The sequence below is a fragment of the Struthio camelus genome, chromosome 1 (assembly GCF_040807025.1).
Source record: "Struthio camelus isolate bStrCam1 chromosome 1, bStrCam1.hap1, whole genome shotgun sequence".
In the NCBI taxonomy this organism is placed as follows: domain Eukaryota; kingdom Metazoa; phylum Chordata; class Aves; order Struthioniformes; family Struthionidae; genus Struthio; species Struthio camelus.
Window position 1 is genome coordinate 198841197 of NC_090942.1, and position 22956 is coordinate 198864152.

General features: G+C 39.3%; 1 protein-coding gene across 7 annotated transcripts in view; it reads right to left on the reverse strand.

Annotated features, from left to right (window-relative positions):
• The window catches only part of FRY (FRY microtubule binding protein), a 261215-nt gene that overhangs the window by 83145 nt on the left and 155114 nt on the right, over window positions 1-22956 (reverse strand). For all 7 annotated transcript variants that reach the window (XM_068930110.1, XM_068930115.1, XM_068930112.1 and 4 more), the window contains 10 exons: window positions 21842-22013; window positions 20907-21039; window positions 13698-13805; window positions 8829-9084; window positions 7526-7708; window positions 6559-6645; window positions 4467-4726; window positions 3903-4092; window positions 2998-3122; window positions 2753-2810 (listed from right to left, as the gene is read on the reverse strand). In XM_068930110.1, coding sequence (XP_068786211.1) covers window positions 2753-2810; window positions 2998-3122; window positions 3903-4092; window positions 4467-4726; window positions 6559-6645; window positions 7526-7708; window positions 8829-9084; window positions 13698-13805; window positions 20907-21039; window positions 21842-22013 — 1572 coding nt within the window. The remainder of the gene's footprint in view (window positions 1-2752; window positions 2811-2997; window positions 3123-3902; window positions 4093-4466; window positions 4727-6558; window positions 6646-7525; window positions 7709-8828; window positions 9085-13697; window positions 13806-20906; window positions 21040-21841; window positions 22014-22956) is intronic.

Sequence of the window (22956 nt, forward strand, 5' to 3'; positions counted from 1 at the left end):
TCTTCCAGAAAGCTCTCCTTCCTGTCTTCTGTTTTGCCCTTGAAAGATGTGGTTGCAGCAAGGCCTGCTCTTTGATGAAGAGCTAAAATGACTTGTTTCTTTGTATTCTGCATCTCCACTAAGCAGAAAAATACGAGGTCGAAAAGGTGCTATTATGCTCCACAAAGAAATTTGCTGTCTGAATGAGAAAAGCTCAGAGAAAGCTCAAATTTTCCTTTTAGAAGGGCAATACTGAGTCAGATCAAAGGCTTATCTCACCTAGCATTCTGGCTCTGCCAATGGCCAGCAGCAGATGCTTGGGAAAAGAAAAACGATACTTTCCCTGGTATTCTGTCCCAGCAGTGACAGTGTGAAGCATCCTAGCCAAACGTTTCATTCAAATCTTTATGCCATATGATTTGCCCTATTTAAAGCCCTGGCTTGTTCTCTTTACTCCTTAAAGATTCCAGGAAGCACACGTAAAGAAAAAGCAGTTTTATTGCTGGCATGGAGTTTTTTTGCAACCTAGTACTTAACAAGCACAATGTCTCCTCCAACAGAGAGGTGATGCTGCAACACCATGCTGAGGCAAGTTCTGCGTGAGCACCCTTGGGGGGATCTTGTGCAATGTTCTTATTGGTTTCCTCCTGAAGTTCTTGGCTGTCCTAATAATTCTCTCTCTAGTCATGGTGTGTGTCAGTTCAAGTAAGTCATTTCTGGAGTGTTGGACACCTGCCTGCTAACATGGTATGTGTGTCGTGTTCGCTATAGCTACTCGACCCCTACAATCACTCCCATGTTTATTGGTGTCACTGGTTGGAGGAAGGTGGCCCTTCACAGGATGGCTACCAGCAGGAGCAATATGGAAAGTAATGGTATTGCCCCTTGTTCTCAGGTCTCTCTGCTGCAACTTCCATTGGCTTCGCTTGCTCTTGCAGCACTCTGTAAACATCTGTCCTCTGGAGGTTCCTTTCCAGGGGGCAGGTTGGAAAAAAACATTCAAGTCCAAGTCCTCTTTGAGGGTGCACAGTCAGAAATGCAGAGGCAAGCGGTTGCTGTAACAGGTATACTAATTAACTTCTGCCCAGTACAAAAATAAAAAACCTTCAAATTGAAGACTTCATAGGGATGGAAGGCACACAGGTGGAATGAGCTGTGAAGCCACACAAGATGGGAACAATAGTGGATGCTTGTCAGATACAGAGTTATTAAGAATTGTTCACATAATAATTAGCATGAATGAACTGCCTGCAGAGTGAATTAATTTTTGTTTCTATATAGGGCACAGCTGAGAGTCTCTTTCTACCTATTCATGATTTAATTTCCTCCCGTCCACCGTTCTCCGCGAGACTTCTGCCTCGAAGACTAAGCCTGAGTAGACAGGAATAACACACCAGGTAACCATGAGGGCAGCTTACTGAAACTGCTGTGGAGGACAGTGTAATGAATACACAATTTGAAATGGCTCAAGAACCAGGTAAATTGGCCTGGACAGAGCACAGTACTAATGCAGTGTACTAATGCAATTGCTTTCAGCACGTAGCTGTGCAGACTTACTGGCAGAACAGCACGGACACAACGGCTGTGTCCGCACTGGCACGTAGTCGGGGACTGTTCCTGGCCCCAAAGCCAAGTGACACAGATCACCTCATATTCCCAGTGCTCTACTGCATGCCCCACTCCAAGAAGACTGGCTACGTCCATGTTGCCCAGCAAGGCTCCTGTGCGAGGCTCCTGTGGCCATAAGGCAGTAACACCATATATTTTCTTATCACAAACTGTCTGATATAAAATGAGAGCTGTGTTGCAGCCAGAGTGGTGCGTTTGTAACTTGCCCGTAGGCTGTTGCACACTCAGAGGTGGAGGATGATGTAGTAGAGCAAAGGCAGTTGGGGTCGTTTGTAGGATGAGGCTCAGTGGGTTGGTGCTTTTCAAAGTTGTTCCTGGGAGTGAGCTATCACCAGAACCAACTCAGAGTTTTGCCTCGGAGCCAGCTCCAAAGTAGAGCCAGAGAGTGAAAAAAAAATTGAGCAAAGTGGCAGCTGAGGTCCAATATTCAAGCTCTCCCCATGACTTTCTTGTTTAGCAGCACAGACACATCCCATGACTCAACTGCCTAGTGGGGCTACTGAATCTATCACCAGAGATTTAAAAAAAAACAGTTTAGACAACATCTGTCAAGGACAAGATAGGACTAGCTGACCCTCTCTTGGATGAACTGGAGGATCTGATGAGAAACCTTCCAGCACTGCTTTCTGTTACAACAAAGGTTAGTACTATAACGAAGGTGAAAACTCTAATGAATTTGTCACTGCTGACCTGCCGTATTTAGAATGAACAAATACAATCAGTAGAAATTGAAATAGATGAGCTTGCTTATACAACAAATAGAAAGAGCATTTGAACACTACCATGAAACAAGCTTCTAGCCCAGCTGTGTTACAAGATATTTTTTCCTGATTTTGCAAGTGGATTTTCAATATTTCTAAGTTCATTATGAAACGGTTGCATATTTGACTGGATTTTTTTTCCCTTGGAAAGGATTTCTGCATTGTACATTTTGCACTAGCGATCAAATTAAATTAAACTAAATTTTAATGGAATTATTTAAAGTTCTTATACACAATTATCAAAAACATTGTTCCACATAGAGCTTAACTTGTCACTTCTACAGTTCAAAAGAACATTTTTGTTTTTCAAGGAGACAAAATCACTACTTTTAAATTCGTTTTGCAGTTTAAACAAACAAGTACATTTAATTTCCTCAACTAACCTCTGGTCTTCTTTCTAGGGCTTCTTTCATTAGTGGGTGAAGTTCTTCTACTAATTCCCTAAATTTAAAAAAACAAATCTTTTAAACAAAATCTAGCCTCCTCTGACAAACATCAATATTTTATTTGTTACATAAAAATAAAGTTTTAAAGGGCAAATAAAAATTTGAGTATATTTAAATTACAACAAAAGTAATGCATTTGAATTAGAAGCAAATCATTGAGACTGCAATAAACAGGGAACTACCTGAAAACAAGGGAATTTGTTCTTCCAAATCCTAATACCAGTGATTCTGTTATTTCTATGCTCTCAAGTCTCATCAAAGGCACTAGCTGCTTTAGCAAGACGCCAACTGATGGAGTTCCAATAGCCTAAAACAAATAAAAATGTTATTGACATTTAATTGTGAGGATTGTCAGGATTATCAATATTAAGTAAACACAAATTTTTACAAAAAAGCATTGCCTAAGAATCAACATGCAGTTTAAAAAACATGATGAAATGATTTACAATTATGGAGATTAACACACCAGGCTAGCTGGATGTCTGATACATCATAATTGTATCAGGCCTAGCCAGTAAGTAGAGCTGAGAAATCTCTGTACTTTCATTCAGCATATTGTAATTTCCTGAGTTTGTAATTTCATTAAGACATACCAGTAATTGCATTTGTGGAGCTACTGTTCCTCTCAGGCTGCTACTACTTGCGACTGTATTTCATACAATATATTTCATATAATACTCTTTCATGTCCTATAGGTATACAATAATTATTCAAAAATCCACCATTTCTTGTTATAATAATAACATAATAATGTTAAAATGCATAATAATGTTATAGATTTATACATTGGAGTGTTCTACAAGGAAAGTGAGGGAATGACAAGCTAAAGTCAACTTTCACACATTATATACAGCATTTTTATACTTTGAAAACACATCATCCAGAATGAAAAAAATACTATTTTGAAAATGTCACTGCTTTTGCCAAATATTTACTGAAAAATCATGTTACACCTTAAGCAGTTTGCACATATCAAAACATTAATCTAACTGAAATACTTTAATCACGATGTGATTTCACAGGCAGATACAGTTTAAAACTTTTCTAGATAAATACAGAATAATTTGTTGGAAACAGGATGCATCACCTTATTATCATAGTTCACTGTACCATCAGGAGTGGTAGCCATGATCTCTGGTGTTGAAGCACGCAGGTGTCCTGGGCTCATAATACTGGGTTTTGCTACTCCAAAACAGAGAATAAGATAGTTTCTCCACAAAGTAACATAATTGTCTCCACTGCTCGCTGTACTTGTTTTCTTTGCATTAACAGGAATACTGGAATTTAAAAATAAATTAATTAAAATTCTTAAATCAGTTCCAAACCTTAATTACACAGTATCTTAAAATATTTTTAAAAGGGCATGCATATTTTTAAATATGGGCACATATGTTTTTAAAAGCATGTCTTAAAACATATTGTATAGCCACAAGTGTTGCTAATCAACATGACATGATACACGGAAAAAATCAGTGAAGGGGAAAAACTAGAGTGTCAGTTGCTAGCTGCAATTATCAAACTCAGAACTCAATGTTTGGGTAGCAGTTTTGCAGGACTTATGAATTAATATTGAAATATGACAGTAATACAACTTGTGTTAAAATCATACAAACCAGGTAGAAATGAAAGTTACCTGCAGATTGCCACTTACTTTGGATCCACAAGAGGCATTATCAGCTGCAGCCTAGTGAAAGCATATGGCCAGGCATAGCTGAGAGCTGTAGGGCAATGTTTTGGCAAATTTTCTTGTCGAAGAAAACTGAAGAGACAAAGAACCCATGGGTCTTTGACAGACTGTGCAAATATCCAGACATGGGAAGGACTTTTTACATCGTAATGGCTATTTACTAGGACCGCATTCCATTCCACCAGCCACTGCAGGTCCACATTGTGTGTTAACGGGATTGCTGTCTACAAGAGAGAAAAAAATAAAAAATCACAGTGTGAGTAATTTACTCCCTGCCACGTTCCCTCTCAGTATTCGTCTTTCTTTTCAAGGTCTGTGGCCATCTTCTGTGGGGTTTTCAAACCAACACCGTCAGGCCTCCCAGCACATTGCCTTTCTACTCAGAAGGAGCTTTTCACAAATGCTGATAAGAGCTGCCTCATTATTTCCCCTCAGGTTCCTCCTTAAAAGTCCTGTTTACTGTGACAGGCATAATGAAGACAACTTGCCCTTAAGCACTATAATGACTATCTACCATGCTGACCAATATAGTCTTATTGTTTCTCCCTCTTCTCTCCGCCTGTACCCCTCTACTGCTTTCTGTATTAGGATGCAGTCTATAGTATATATAGACTGTCCTTATGTTCAGTGTCTGATCAAAGCAGCAGGGCCTTATGTCATGATTAAGGCTCCTACACGCTATGACAATACAATAAATATCAATGCTATTAATACATATTCTTCAGAATTCAACAGGGTATTTGGATATGAGTCTAGGGAATTAAAAGGCTAAAGCATATGCATAAGCAGTTTACTGAACCAAGGTTTTAATCCACTTTAAGCTCTGCTACCCTCATGAGCAAGTAGGGTTCTCATCATATAAAGAAATCATTTCTCTACTACAATCTAAAATATCTTCTTAAGAAAACAATCTTGTAGAGTGAAAGCTTAAACACGCATATTTTGGCATCGTTGTTATTCACTTAACTACCCTCAAACAAGATGTAACAATTGTCTGCATCCTGCATCCACTGTCACAAAAATAACTGCTAAGTCACCAGCCCCTGCTCTACTGGTCAGAAACCAGGTACACAGGCAAGACTGTGTGCTCTGCTATATAACCAATGCATAGAATTAAAGGGCAAAATCCAGACCTTCCCCTATAGAAACTGCAACACTCAAATCCAGATCCTGTTATGGTCCTGTTATTTCAGCTGAATTTTCTAATTCCTGGGTTGCAGAGTCAGAATGTCTCCTGCTTGCTCAGTTTCTGGCCTTGCAACATTTCTTTTCTGGGCTGCACAATGGCCCAACTTCAGCAGTAGTTGGTTGTCCCTTTCCTCCCACACAAAAGCCTTGCTGTTAGGGCACTAACCTGGCAAGGAAAGATCGCTTCAAACTTCATCAGGCTGAAAAGTGCCCACAACCCAGTTTCTGTTTTCTGGATGAATGTACCAACCACTAAGATAGTATGGAAAACAAGTGGCTCTATGTATCATTTCTTCTGCTGATACTGTTTCATCTAAAAGACCTGTGGCATCTGTGCTTCCTCTAGTGACATGTTAGACACAGCATATGCATACCTACAGAGCAAGCCCATCAGGCCCATGAAAGGAGAAAAACAGAATCATTCCACATGTGAATTACTCTAGAGCTTAGGTTTGCAGACCAGAGCACCTCTAAACATGCATGAGAACGAAAGCTCATGCCCTTCTGAAACTTCAAGACTGATCATAGAAGCAAGTGAGTCCTAGGTGGCTTGGGCATTAGGAGGTGCTGAAAATTAAGACTTTCTCAATGGTTCTTTTGGATGCAGGTCCAGAATTTAGGTAGTTTTGATTTTGCTATATATTTTTTATAAATATACAGTATCTTTTCTATTTATAGTATGATTGTTTCCATGGAACTGATTGTCTGGGAGGTTGTGGAGTCTTGGAGGTCTTGGGTAGTTGGCTGGAGCCCTAAAACTGTAGGATTTCTTTGATTTCCTGTACCCTTATTTTTGTATTTTAGGTAAGGTATTTCTTATGCCCATGTGCTTTGTAAACACTAGCAGTAACAGTAAAGTAGTACTTACTGAATCCGAAACAGCCACATGAATGAAACTTTCAAGAATAGAAGAACTTAATTGATCCATGACATCAATCATAGGCCTGTCATCATCCTGCATAACACAGAGAACAAAAGTCGACTGCTTTCCTTAACAAATTACTTTTTCTCTTATTTTTCCAGTACATGAAATAGAACCACCTACGAAATTATAAAATGAATCTAAAAAAGTTAAAAAAAAAAAGATTGGTCATGATGGATGCATGTTGTCTTTTTTGTGTTAGAACCAAATCTAGGCTGTGGTTTGAAATAGAAGCTAATTAGTGGCTATAGCTCACTGGTTACTGAACAAAAATGCGTATCAGAAAATCCCATAAGACTTTAGATATCTCGCATCAAAAGACTAAAAAGCTAGCTTACTGTTTATTAAAGCATTCCTTTACTATGAACACACATATTTGTGTTCTTAGGCATTCAGATGGCTTACTGAGCTGGGATCACCAACACACAACATGACTCTCCATATTTCTATATCCATAAAAAAGACTTAGGCATCTTTACTATACAAGGAAAATGTATGTGAATAACGTTAGATGTGTCTTGTGCTGTGTTTTGTTACAGAGTGGTATGCTACAGGAACGAGTTTCATTTCCAATACAAATTTATAATGATGACAATACAAAAACGATCCACCTACTAAAAAATTATTTTACAGTGTCTCCCACACTTACATCATACCAAGAGAAAATATTAAGTAGCTATGTATGTTACAAATCAAATTGAGGAAATTTTTGGACAGGGGTCTTATTACTAGTGTTACACTGTCCAGTAAATGGAAAGGTTTGCAATGTTCAGGCAAATAACAATGGCAAGTTCAGATCAAGTGTCTTTTATACGCTAAGTGACCTGCTGCACTGTAATCATTATGGTAAAAGCAACTGCAATATCTGTTCAGAGCTTTATTTTTGGAAAATTTTAATTCCAAAAAATCATACCTCTGCCTGGCCAAGGGCCAGGAATAAAGCACGGATCTCTCTGAGGATTAAAACAGCTAGTTTACGTGTAGCAACTTGGAAACTACACAGCAGTACCAGCGCAAATCCTTCAACTGCATGTAGTACATTAGAATAGGGACTTCTTTCAGACTGCATCCTGTGGCTGGATCCATTTGGTATCAACTATAAAACAATACAAGTGTAAAAATGGAATGGTGGTGCTTAGAAATCAGGTCTCTGAGAAATATTCTATCATCTAAATCGGACAAATACTGAATCAAAATGGAGAAAATCAAAAATACTGAAGTAGGAGACTGACAACACTCCGCCAAGATTTATTGGTTAAGTTACCCTATTCCACAAAACAGATACATGAGGGTCGGTTCCTTTAGACAAATACTCCTTCTAATTTGAAATTCAAATACCTGCTTTGTTCCACCCTCTAGTAAATATTGTTTGGCTTAGCCTGTGAAGATTGTACACTTCTTCCTGCTCCAGATAACAGGGTCCTCAGGCCCTCCTTCATTCCTGCAGCAGGTAACCCTTTAGCCAGGCAGGTGGTCTCTAAAACCTCTTATTACATAGAATACCACCAGGAATATTTACTGAAAATTATGTAGGTTTTTCTTTTTTTCCATTTTTGTAAAACTTTTACAGGTTAATGGTCCTCCTTGATATAAAGCAGATATCATGCTTGCCCAAAGGAAAAAAAATTCCTGCCTGGCTCCAAAAGGCAATAAGGGTAAGAGGCAGTGAGCCTGAAAATTCTCTCTCCTTATATAACTCTCTGTGGGACAGGGGCAGATGGGAGAAATTTGAGCAGGAGCAAAGCTGTTCAGTTCCCAGCAATGTCTGCAGCACATGGAGACAGCAGGCTGGTAGAAACAACCAGCTTCTTTGATGTTTCTGAATCAGCCAAATGAAATGGCTAAGGGAGGGGAAGATCCACTTCACTCTCCCCAGCATTCCCACTAGCATTATCAATCAGTTTCAGCCCTGGGAAAATGTCCTTCTGCCACATCTACAAACACATATTTCACTTTATGTGCTTTTGTTGACATGCTCATTTTGGTTTGACATGCATTCTCTTATGTTGCTCAACAACAGTAACATCTGCTGTATTACACAAGGAAATAGCTGTCCTCAAAAGACAGCTGAACTAATTACCTTAAAAATATATTACGTAGTGAATTCTTCTCAGGTGAATAAACACGAAACACTTTAAACACAGCAAACCGGGGAACATGATTTCAGCCTTCAATTAGTATAAATGTTAGGACACAAAGCTCTCTCAATTTCATACCTCTGCGGATCTGGTTTTTGCCTGTTCAGAAGCTTTTCCTGGAGTGTGTATTACAAGCTTCCACTGTGTAAGCAACTGCAGCAGCAACTTCAGTGAAGTATCAAGAAGGGTATGATGCATATCATTCACTTCCCGTAGCAGAAAATTAGTAAAACCAAAGAGTACATCCTCCCGCCAGTCAACAAAATCAACAAGTAGACCCTGCAGAGAGTTCTGTGCAATGTGTCGAAGTTCATCATCCATATGGATAGACAGCCTGTAAGCAAAAGTAAATGTCAGGTAATAAAAATCTAAGGGGTATTTCTTGTCATTATGAACATCTGTTTCTCAGTAAATTAACATTGACAGAAAATCCCCAATGACAATGTAAATTTCAATGATACCATCACAGTTTTATTACTGACCACATTTAACACCTTTAACCTGTTTTTACCATAACTTTGGATACAACAGTGCCTGAACACATTCACGGATCGAAAAGAAGTGTTTACTCCACTCCAAAAAGATGGTATCTGTAAAGAATGGAATTTGGCAACTTTGCTGTCTCACAGAATAAATAACACTTTTTTGATTTACTCACTTACAAAATTGTGAATGATTGCTGCTTAGCTATACTAACAAGAGTCTTATAGAACAATACATAATGTCATCATTTATATATTTATTTTCTTTCAGTATAAAAATAAAAGAATCACAATACCTCAGCTGCCTAACAGTCAAAATGAACCTTTAGCCAAGAAGTAAAACATAATTATTGAGAGTAAATTTTCCCAAGCAGTTAAAAATAGGCATTTGAATTTAAGAAACTCTTTATGTTTTAATCAACTTAGGATAGGAAAATAGAAACAACAGCCTCAGGATACTCCATACTTTTAAAACAGCCCCAAAATCATTCTGAAACACGGTACAGTTTTAGAACCTATTTTTAAATTTTATTTTATTTCCTTCTGTATTTGCGTCCTGCTGATGTTCTTTTCCAACACAAAAATTTTATATGCTTTCTTTTGATACAAAAATTAACACATCATTTCTGGTTTGGTAGCTTGACAGAATAAAGCAAAATCAGACCAGCGTGTTCTACAATTTTTGGTTCATTGTCTATGACGTATTTTGTTTTTATTAACCAAGAGACTAAGTTTGTGTACTGTGTTAGCACTCACCTTTAAAGTATTTTATTTACATGTAACAGAGTAGAAAATGAGGATGCATTGCAAAGAAATGGGTAGAAATCTAGCAGAAAAACCCAGTAAAGGCAGTGGACCTAATTTCACTCAGTTAGAATGGTATGACGAGATGCAGCTCAGAACAAAATTGGCCCATTACAGCTGCCTGGTTCAGAGGCAAGGGAAATTTCATAGTCAAGTCAAAGGAAAGTGACTGCCATGAAACTTCACCTCTAGTGACTAGGACTAACTGTTACACTTTAATAACCATATGACTTTCCAGACAAATTGGGAAATATGCTATTTTGTTGTGCTAGGGAAGGACCATTTTTATCTCCTCTTTAGAATATCAGAAACAGAAAAGCAAGCAAAATCCCTCAGAGTATGATTAAGTCATCCATGAAATAACTTCCATCATGACACAAAGTAATAATAGAAAAGGAGATATAAAACACATATGTCTGCAAGCCCAAGTTGCTGTGGCACTGGACATTATCAAATGAGATGAAAAGTTAAATTGAGCTTGAGAATGCATCTATGTATTACTGTAATACTGGAGAATAGACATGAATCCAAAAGCCGAGAATTTCTTCTTTTACTCAAGAAGACTTAATCAAAATAATAATTATTAGTAAATTTACCTTCGCAAAGTACCCCTTACAAATGCAAAAATGATAAGACAGTCTGTGATCATGCGATACTTTGACAGTAATCTGTACTCCGTCTCTGGCAGTTCTAACTCAGTAAGATATAAGAGGCAGCTTGAATAAGCAAGTAAATGCTCTTTTTCTTGCACTTGAGCCTGTTAAATTTAAAACCTAGCTTGGGGATTTTTAATGAATGGATTCAGTGGGCAGTAAAAGGGCGAAAGGCACAGTATATACTTGACATCTGCTTTACTGCTTATAATTTGAATACAGCTGTCTTGGAGGAAAGTCTAGGTGCTGAGTTACAGATTCCTTCTGGAAACTGCCAAAGGACACATCTGTTGTGAGGATGAAAAATTCAAACCAAACTGTGAGTAAAAGAACGATTAACCAAAAGATGTTATTTTATCTTTAGTGAGAAGAAAATATTTAGCAGCTTTATGTCCAAACAACACAGCCTGCACAGACCCCTTCCAGAACAGCCTCTCAGATTCCTTTCAAGAAGAGAGTTACAAGTGAGAGCTTGAAATCCCACTGCTTTGGAAATTCCTACCCTCCTATCGATTTTAGTCACAAAATGCATAATCACCTCTGACCCTGAAAAGACACAATACTGTAATAAGATTTATGCAGCATGTCTAGAATAGCAAAGTTTTATCTCCTGGGATGTAGCATAAATGAAAAATGTACAGGATAGGAAAGTGAATGCAGAAGCTGCTCTGTTGCTGGAGTAGTTTGGAGACTTACATTAAGATTAGGCCAGGTATTACTTTCTTAAACTTTCTTGCTATTCCCTTCTTCTCTGAAGCTATATATTTGTAGACTGTTTTCAGTCCACCCTGCCCTAGATTAAACAAACAGACCTAATTCTTTCAGTCTTTCCTTCTGGGTCATATTTTCCAAATCACTGATTGCTCTTTTTGCTGTGCTCTGCTCAGTCTCTTTAACAGCAGTTCCTGCAATTTGACAGTGAACTGATTGCTTGATAATTATTTTCTGAAGAAAGTTTTCCAACCTATTATGCATCCACTTATTTTGATCTACATTGTGTTTCCCTTGCTTATGCTTGAGAATCTAAGATAAAACAGCATTGATCGCTCAAAGATACTTTAGCATGTGCTATCTGCTGCTTCTGTCCTATTCTCAAAACCTGCTGTTCAGCTACAGAAGGAAATAATGTTAGCCTGACATGAAGGACTCTTGAGCAGACTCTTACTATGGAGGAGAGAGAGTCCTTCTGGCCCCAAGACCCAACCCAGGTGGTCTAAACCTGCTTTCACTACAAAAACTGCAAGTCAAAGATCTTGAGGAAAGAAAGTAAAGGAAGTAATATCTTTTAGTTTTTTAATTTCTGTTTTCACTTGAAAATATCTTCTTTTATGAAACTATAAATGTACATACATGAATTTATGAGAAAATAATTCCAAAATCACTAAAAGGAACCTGTTCATTCCCCTAACTGCCATTGAATTAAGAAAGCTAGTTCAGCCAAGGTTAGGACAGAATTCTTCCTAAGTTTTTGATAACGAATTTTCATCTTACTAAATTCTATCCCTGCCTGACTCTAAAAGTGAACTCTTCACACGATCAAGGCCACAGTTTGCATAAGACATGTGAGAGGAAAGGGACTCCAGGAGTAGATGGGTTTCCCAAAGGTCGCCCTGTTGGGCAATGTCTGGGCATGCAATCGCATCCAAAGTTGATCCGTCTTTAGCTCCTCTTGATGACACACTTCATCTCACAGACAAGGATTCAGACTACCCAGCAGCCCTCAGCTATCACAGCCCTACTGCTCGCATAGTCCCAGCACGCTAATCACCCAAGGAACGCTCACAAGCTCCTTGTGGCTAAAGAATCCCAGTCAGCCTTTCCTGCATAAACTGCAATGATAGAGTAAGAACAAAACAGTAGTTATTTTGACAGTTTTGAGACTTTTAAGGAGGGAAGCACTAATTTATGAGGAAATTCACATTGGTCTCTGTACTTCCTTACGATCAGTGAAGCTATTTTCAAGGTCTGACTGCGGAAATCCTCTGAGACCAAAGACCTATGACCAGAATGGATGTGTCTTCTACAAGCTAAGTTAGGACCATTGCTGAGGGGAGAACGCTAGCTGAAACCTTGGATTAAAGGAAGATGTGTCTCTCTTCATTCATTGAACTAAGTATCTAATGTGTGATTTGTATAATTTGATAATGCAATGATGTAAAACATCCCAAAACTGATTTATAGCCATAGATGTAAACACAAGGAAATTAAGCCTGCAATACGCATGTCACACACCACACTTACCCTTGGCTACAATTTTGACTTGTTTGTCTGTCTGTACTCTTTACCACTCCAGAATCAATTGTTTTACTATTTTAGCACACCACTGGGGCTGGTTGCACACAGAGCAGAACAAACTGCTTTTGAACATAACCCTCTGACCCCCACATCCACCATTTCTCACAGGCATTTTGACAGCAAGAATGCATGGGCCAAGACTGCTTTGTTGTAACCTGACAACAATAAATTTTAAGGGCCTTATGGCTTGATTTACTATCATAATGTTGCAATTTTTGGCACTTGTATATTAGAACAGAGACATAACAGAGTTCTCTGCCCTGACCATTATCTGTCATCACAATAATTTGCAGTAAGTCACTGATCTCATACCATAAGCCTAACTGTTTTAACTGTCATGTGCTGTAGACCAATTTCCTCATTAAAGTGATGTAAACCTAGATAAATTCAATGGGTCCCAAATAGGAGGGATAAGAAATTCAAACTTAGCCTTCCCTTTACTTTCTGTCTGATAATAAAAAACATTAAAAAGTTGTTTGCTTTCTTCTGTTAATTAATCTGCTATGGTAATAAAAAATGGCAATAAGTGAATATTACAAGGAAACTGTGTTTTTTCTTCAAATGAAACAGAAGAATGTCTACTATTAATGTCAATTAATAGTAGATTATTTTGTATACACATATGGCTTTTTCTGAGAAACAGTTACACGCACAGTGGCTCAGTTTTTTATTCTGTTCCCCTTGAGCAGCCATGCAATGTTTAAGCCACTTACCTTGCCAGCAAGTCAATCAACTCAAGTTTTGACATTCCATCAGGAAGTAATCGAGGAATAGCAGCAACACATGTTCTGAACAGATCAATTTTTGGTTTTCTTTCACCGCTGAAAATTTAAAACAGAATTTATGGATCATGACATTTTCACAAAGCTTAACACCTAAGTTAAAGGACCAACCAACAGTTTTATAGAAAAGGGCTGGACAATATATTAGAATTCTACAAAGCGGAGTGCCAGATGCCTGGTAAGAACCTTAGGACGAAAAGCTAAATACTAATGATGTAATAAGAAGGAAACAGCTTTTGAATAAATTATTTTGCTTTGGACATTTCTTATGCATAATATTTATATACTATTCAAAAAAGTCCATTACTACTGTCTCATTTGTTTATCTCTGAGACAAACTGGAAGATATAGCAGGGCAGATTTAAAATGGAGAAAGATCCTTCCATCAAGATCAGTGAGCTTCAGATCAGGCAATGAGGAAAAGGCTCAGGGGTTCCTCATCACAACGCAGCTATAGTTGATCATTTGCATTACCAAGTAGCAGACTTATGAGATGCCCAAATAACAGCCTTAAGAGCCATACAGCTGCCTTCAAAAGGGCATGGACGTGTAGGAACTCCACACCAATACATTATTACACTGAGAAAGAAGATAGTTTAGAGGTAGATATGGCCAGAGAGCGTCTGTTGATCCCTGGCTGAGATAGCAGCTCTTGGGCAACCATCATCAGCTAGGACATGTTTCAGTAGCCCCAAGGCTGCTCTCGTCTGGAGAAGGGCTCAACGACTCCAGGCACAACCAAGGACTAAGCTTGGCGTCCTTAACTCTTCAAAAAGCAGCTCAAGTTTCAGCTGGTGATTATCTTCATACTAGATGTCATTGTTTCCTGACTTGTTTCCATAATTTTTTGTAAGGATGCAGATTAAAGAAGTCCTACAGAGAGACCCCAAAATACCATTATTAATTTGATCTAAATTTTATCCTTTTTGATCTAAATAATCTATTATTTGGCTACTGAGTATAGAGGAAGTAAGCAAAACATAACAGCATTTCAAACTGTTTAGTCTTTCCCACAGTATTATTATTAGCCTGTAACAGGCTTTAGAGGAATTGAAAGACCAGAGTCTCATTTGGACACCCTACTATAAATATGCAGAAGACGACTGTTTCTGCCTTAATAGGCTTATAATCTAAGTAGGCAAGGATAGGTGGAAAGGGGAGACACAGAGAAGAAGGGAAAATTACACACCACACTGAAATTCGGTGACTAAGCAGAGAATGAACCTACTTTTCCTGCACCCCAATCCAATGTCCTGCTCACTACATTACTGTGCCTCTCCACCCAAAAAAGGAAATTGCATTTGCATAGCTTACTTTTGCATTCAGTCACAGAGAAAGTCTGAATATAATATCATCTCACAAGTCTAAAATAAGATTATAGAGTACCTCATAATTCCAATCTATACATTCAAGTAACAGAAAAGGCATAAACTGACACTAGGTTTACTTAATTCAAAGATCAACAGCAGTTTGGTAGCTTTACTTGAATACTATTCTTTCTCAGAACATCCTTATATACTTATCAGCTTGAATATGTATTTTATTAATAATATGTGACTACATCATTTTAATCTATTGACTTAAATTGTACAAGAAGGAAACTATTTTCATAATGAGTTATCTCTATCCAATTGTACAGTTATCCTGTATCCTAAAATACAGGATTTCTGAAAGAATGAGTTAGCAATTGACCTGGAAAAGAGTAAAACATGACATCTCAGCTGAGAATTTGGTTCTACAAGAATCCCTTTGAACTATCATCACTAATGCAAACATTAGTTGCATTAACAACTACTGCAAAATATATTTTTACAGTTGTAAAAGCAAAGTGCTATCAATAATTTATTATCTGAAGGAAAACAGATGAGCCTTTCTTGCTGCTTTGAAGTGGAAAGTGAACTCTGCAGAGTTTCTAAGCAGAAGACGGAAATCCAATACTAGAAACTGCACTGGCACTCAATTCCTTATCACCAGTCCCTGGGAAGGGTAAACAGTGCATTTAATGTGAAGGCATGTAAAATAATAGTCTGAGAGGAAACTACTACGAAGGCAAATGAGTTATCATTTATAAATACAAAATCCGTGGGTGTTTTGTGCCTTATCAGCTGCTCAGAACACTAGCATAGGAAGATCCAAATCTGAGGCTCAAGTTCACTTCTTATCTGAGCCCCCAATCCCAGCACGCGAAGCATCTGCTAAGGGATGCCTCGCAGGGCTGCGCAGCGATCTCTGGCTGCCTCAGGATCCGGCACGATGTCTGGATGCAAGTGCTGGCAGCTGCCCTCAGCTGGAAGCTTGTGTTTCCATACCGACAGTATGTGATTTCGGATAGATATCATCAGCAAAAATCTTTGAAGTACTTTTAAGAACAGCCTGAATGTTAGGAAATATTCTAGCTATATCTTGAATCTAATTATACCCAGCATTGACATTCACAGCCCACTGGATGATGCAAAGGATGCTCATTAGTCAGGATTTCAGTACGACTCTTCAGAGGAACATTTACCACATCAACCATAAACATTTACAGGATCAGTCATTAAAAATGGAAGTACATCTAACACCTGAAAGAAAATTCCAGAATCTGCATACTTTAAAAGTTTATGACTATGCATTGCCCAGCTACTTCCTTCTGATCTATATTTTTTTTGTTAGTAAAAGTATCATTAAATATTTGGTTTATAGGATAACATTAAATACATAAAAACATTATTAAAGTCATAACTTTAAAGCACAGGTAAAAGTCGTGTTGTATTTATGACTTAAAACCAGTAAAAACTCAAAATAAAATATGTAACTCCAGGGAAGCACAAAGTGATGTGAATAAAATGAACAATTACATAAAACTTATACATTTGCTTTTCCAGTTATCATACATTATGCAGTTTTAAAAAGATTATTTTAAAAGCAGATAGGTAACAGCTAATGATGCTATTCATGAGTTGGCATGATTTTGGATTAAGACTGACAATTAAGCATCTCGGTTTTATTTTTCTCTTTGGAAGAATAAGTAAAAATATATTCTAATGTGTTTTCCCTTTCAAGTGTACAAGTTACAGCTCACTGGATATAACACTTAACACAAAAATACAGTAACTTATGTGCCTAGACCCTTCACTCTTATAACCTTTATGTCTCTGACAAACACTATTACCAAAGCATAAGACTTCCTGAAACTTAAAATTTACAACCCTACTTTTTCACTGTCTCTAAAAATAAACAGCACTTAGGCTGATGATGAGAAATCATGGAAAGGACATTTATAGCTAAGATCAAGTACACTTCTTATCTAAGTGCTCAGGGTTTCACTATGCAAATATCTCTGGAAATAAAATATCAATTTCAAAACATTTTTTTTTTCCTAGAAAACCTGAGTGCCCAAAAACACTCATGAAAAATGGGTGTGAGTATTGAGTGGTAGGCTGGATAGTTTTATAGGAAAAAAATATGAAATATTTCTAGGTAGTAATATTGGCATTTAATATAAATTATGCAAGACAAAGCTAACGATGTGAGCTTACAATCGCTTCTAGACAGTGACAGCAACAAGCAAGGGAGACAAAAGACATTACAACACAAAGATTACATCAGCTGTAGCTGAATTTAGCCAGTGGACTCTGTCTACCATTCACTCAGTTTCCAGCAAGTTGCCCATTTTTTCTGACTGTATATGAAAAAAAGGTCTCATACATTCCATATCCCTTTTCTTTGTACTTCTAGCTCTTTTCACAGAATGGCAAAGATTGGAAGGGACCTCTGGAGATTATCTAGTCCAATCCCCCTGCTCAAGCAGGGTCCTCTAGAGCACATTGCACAGGATCACATCCAGACAGGTTTTGAATATCTCCAGCAAAGGAGACTCCACTACCTCTCTGGGCAACCTGTTCCAATGCTCTGTCACCCTCACAGGACAATTTTTCCTCAGATTCAGATGGAACTTCCTGTGGTTCACTTTGTCCTCGTTGCCTCTTGTCCTGTTGCTGGGCACCACAGAGAAGAGGCTGGCCTCATCCTCTTGACACTCCCCCTTCAGATACTTGTACACGTTGATGAGATCCCCTCTCAGTCTTCTCTTCTCCAGGCTGAACAGGCCCAGCTCTCGCAGTCTTTCTTCAGAGGAGAGGTGCTCCAGCCCTCTAATCATCTTGGTAGCCCTCCGCTGGACTCTCTCCAGTAGGGCCATGTCTCTCTTGTACTGGGGAGCCGAGGGCTGGACACAGGACTCCAGGTGAGGCCTCCCCAGGGCTGAGCAGAGGGGCAGGATCACCTCCCTCCACCTGCTGGCAACACTCTGCCTAATGCACCCCCAGCATACCATTGGCCTTCTTGGCCACAAGGGCACACTGCTGCCTCATGTTTAACTTGTTGTCCACCACAACTCCCAGGTCCTTCTCTGCAGAGCTGCTTTCCCGCAGGTCAACCCCCAGCCTGTCCTGCTGGCATGGGGATTATTCCTCCCTCCACTTGCCTTTGTTGAACTTCATGAGGTTCCTCTCCATCCAACTCTCCAGCCTGTCCAGGTCCCTCTGAATGGCAGCACAGCCTTCTGGTGGGTCAGCCACTCCCCCCAGTTTCATATCATCAGCAAACTTGCTGAGGGTGCACTCTGTCCCTTCCTCCAGGTCAACAATGAATACATTGAACAAGACTGGACCCAGGACTGAGTGCTAGGGGACACTGCTAGATATAGCCCTCCAACTAGACTCTGCAATGCTGATCACAACCCTCTGAGCTCTGCCATCCAGCCAGTTCTCAAGCCACCTCACCGTCCACTCGTCTAGCCCACACTTCCTGAGCTTGCCTATGAAGATGTGATGGGAGACAGTGTCAAAAGCCTTGCAGAAGTCCAGGGAGACAGCACCCACTGCTCTCCCCTCATCTACCATGCCAGTCATTCCATCACAGAAGGCTATCAGGTTGGTCAGGCATGATTTCCCTTTGGTGAATCCATGCTGACTACTCCTGATCACCTTCTTGCCCTCCACGTGCTTAGTGAGGACCTCCAGGAGGAGCTGTTCCATCACCTTTCCAGGGATGGAGGGGAGGCTGACAGGCCTGTAGTTCCCTGGCTCCTCCTTCTTGCCCTTTTGGAAGACTGGCGTGACATTGGCTTTCTTCCAGTCCTCAAGCACCTCTCCTGTTCTCCAGGACCTTTCCAAGATGATGGAGAGTGGCCTAGCAATAACATCTGCCACCTCCCTCAGCACTCCTGGGTGCATCCCATCAGGGCCCATGGATTTATGGATGTCACGTTTGGACAAATGATCTCTAACCCGGTCCTCCTCCACCAAAGGACAGTCTTCCTTTCTCCAGACTTCCTCTTGTCCCCAGGGTCAGGCATTCCTGAGGGCTGCCCTTCGCAGTGAAGACTGAACCAAAGAAGGCATTCAGCAACTCTGCCTTCTCTAGAGCCTTTGTCACCAGGGCACCCACCCCATTCAGCAGCGGGTCCACGTTTTCCCTAGTCTCCCTTTTGCTATTGATATACTTGAAGAACCCCTTCTTGCTGTCCTTGACATCCCTTGCCAGATTTAATTCCAACTGGGCCTTAGCCTTCCTCGTCGCATCCCTGCATACTCTGACAATATCCCTAGATTCCTCCCAAGTGGCCTGTCCCCTTTTCCACATTCTGTGTACTTCCTTCTTCTGTTGGAGTTTTGCCAGGAGTTCCTTGCTCATCCACGCAGGTCTCTTGTCCACTTTGCTGGACTTCTGGACTTCTTACTCACAGCGATGCACCCGTCTTGAGCCCGGAGGAAGTGATGCTTGAATATTAACCAACTCTCCTGGAGTTCCCTTCCTTCTAGGGCCCTACCCCACAAGATTCCTCCAAGTTGGTCCCCGAAGAGGCCAAACTTAGCTCTCCCATAGTCCAGGGTTGCGATCCCACTTATTGCCCTCCTTCCTCCTCGCAGGTTCCTGAACTCCACCATCTCATGCTCCCTGCAGCTAAGGCTGCCCCCAACCTTCACATCTCCATCCAGACCTCCTTTGTTGTTTAGTACAAGGTCTAGTAGCACACCTTTCCTCGTTAGCGTCTCCACCACCTCTGTCAAGAAGTTATCATCAATGCTCTGCAGGAGCCTCCTCGACTCTTTGTGCCTAGCTGTGCTGACTTCCCAACAGATGTCAGGATGGTTGAAGTCGCCCATGAGAACCAGGGCCTGTGACTGTGAGGCTACTTCCAGCTGTCTGTAGAAGGCCTCATCAACTTCCTCTTCTTGATCAGGTGGCCTGTAGTAAACCCCCACAACCGTGTCACCCATGTTAGCCTGCCCTTTAATCCTTACCCATAAGCTCTCAACTTGCTCTTCATCCACCCCTAGGCAGAGCTCCATACATTCCAGTTGCTCCCTCACATAAAGGGCAACTCCACCACCTCACCTTCCTGGCCTGTCTTTCCTAAAAAGCACATAGGGCTGCTTCTCCTGAAACATAACTACCACGTCTACCCCTTTAACAGGAAAGATATGCTACATTGGGTGCTCTGCACGTCTCAGTGAACAATGTCTTTGAGTCTCTCAGGTCTGCCAGAGTCCACCTCACCAGAAGTTTCTCTCCAGGAAACTTCCTTCATTAATCATTTTGGATGAGAGTAGGAAAACACTGCTGCTGAACACTGCTTGAAAAGCATTCTAGTTCGATTATGTTTCGGTGGGGCACTTCTGAAATGTGAGCCTGTTATCACAAATGACTTGGGTTTTTAATGAAGATTTGACTGTGATTATAAGCATGAATATTAATAGAAATTCTGAAAGATCATTTAACTGGTATTTACAGATTTTGTTGCATTCATTTTGAAGTTCAGTGATGCAAAGGTACCCTGAAGCAGTGTTCCCAGCATAAGCTGATGATAGGCTTTCCATCCTAGGCTTTCAATTTCCTCTGCCATCTACACATTCCAAAGATTCACATATAATCTTGGCTACATCGACATAGTTGGTGCAATCCCAAATATTGTAACATGCAGACAAGCATACCCAACTTGTCACACACAATTTGAGAGGTCCTCAACGTCGGCATAAACTAAGCGTTCCTGTTACTTGCTGTTTCTTGGATGACTTGAGATAAACAGAAATAAAGCAAAAGTTCTAAAATTACCTTCAATAACACATGAGATTTCTGTTCTTTAGCACTCACGTGATCATGTCCTCAGGTTCTTTGTTAAGCATCTGTATGTTGGTTAGCATCATGCACCGCCCCACTTCCTTGTCAAGATGTCTGAGTATGTTGTCCACAGCTTTTCTTACTTGAGAATAATATAACGACATACCTGCAATAATATGCATTTTTGTATAATTTGGGATATTTACAGATACATATGTTTTGAAGAAGAAAGCTACTTAATCAAGTTGTGCTGCATGAATTAAAAAAAAGAAAAGCTTTACACATGGTATAACCTATTTCCCTAGTAATGATAACTTGATTCAGAGATGGATTATATTGCCCTCTAAAAACTAATTCTGTTCTACTCTAACAGTAGCCCAATGTATATGTATATATTTTCCACTGGAGAAAAGTTCTAAAATGCTGCACATTTTATGTGAAATACAGTAATGGGCTTATACAGCTTTACATTGGCAAACTGAAATCAAATATTTAAAAATAAAACTTGAATTAACTCTTTTTCCTTACTTAAAGGATAAAATTTTCAGAGAATTCTAAGTGAAATTTTAGATACTAACACTGAACAATATACTTTTAATCAGCTGTTCTCTAATCACTTCTCTTCCTATTTGATAAAGACAACGTAAGCTTAAACTTCAAACTGACCTCAATTTTCAGGTCTAACTATGATAAAAAGTTCAGTTGCAAAGGAGAAAGTAAAAAAATACAAGATCTACTTAGCTTAATCTTATATATTATACATGGAAACCAGTAATATCCAGTAAGACAAAACTAGGAAAAAATAATTGGCAATGTGAAGTGCAGATTTCATTAGAACATGCAGTAAAGTACATTCTTACAATAAGAAAATCAATTAAATACTTAGTGATATTAAATTATTCTGATCAGGTACTGAAGAATCTTTCACATTCATTCTTGTCTGAGAAATAGATGACTCTCTTACCGACCTATCATTTTGGCTTCCTCCTCTGTAAGAGTTTTGCTCAAATAAGTTTTCTTCACTCTGAGAGTGTTTCCAGAGGGGAGGACAGCTCCAGTCACTGGCATTGGAGGTTCACCATCTTTTTGCTGCAAGCTATCAGCAATTACCAAGAAAGCTCTCAGACCAATATTCATTCTCTGTAAAGGTCAGAAGACGAGTGAGTATCATTATCAAATAATCATGCTCTACTCATATGCCTAAAACACATTGAAATTTTGAGTGCACGCTTGCCTGCATTTTTCTGTATTTTGGTGACACAGATCTAGTCTAAAATATTGTATTAAAAATGTCCCCAAATGACTTGTGAATTTATATCTGCACTATGAACAGTGCCCTTCCCCCTCAAAATTCTATTTCTAAGTATTTTCATGAGAACGTTATCTTTTTATCTACAGCATAAAACATGTGGATCTACCTCTCCAGGCTTGTTTGAACTGGATTTTAATAATATGTCTTAACTGGGCCTGAGCTAAGCATGAATTTCTTAAATGGTCATTAAGAAGAAAGATCAAGAACGGTCTCAAATCACAAGTTTGACCGTATTATGCAAAAAATCTGGAATGGTGCTTATCGCCAAAACTGCAACCTGAAAACATCAGGAAGATGAGGCCAAGTGAACTGAATGTCTTCAGAGAATTCACCAGAGGAAAAAGCCCAATCTTTGTACTAAAATTAAGTAACAGTAATGTTTCCTATATCCTAGTAATGTAAATAGAGTAAAATTTCAAATTCATCAAGAAGCAAAGAATTACTGTCTCCATTCCCTCCAAGTTCTGCTTCATATAATGCTAATACACAAGGTGCTTCACAGGACAACAGGGCCTTCCTCAATCAATACTGCAGGTGAACCTGCTCTAGTACTTGGTGAGGGCTGCCTGCTCAAAAATTGCATTTCTTTTTTCATTGTGCTGTTAAATAGAGATGAAAGCTGTGCTTTCACACAGGCTAAGCCTGCCTTTTATTTTTACTCATTTTGACAATAAAAAACTTAATTCACTTTTCCAAATGTTTTCTTGTTTTTTAGTATGGCATAGAATTTTTATGAATAAGGCAATTTGTTCTATTTTTAAGATCCTAGTG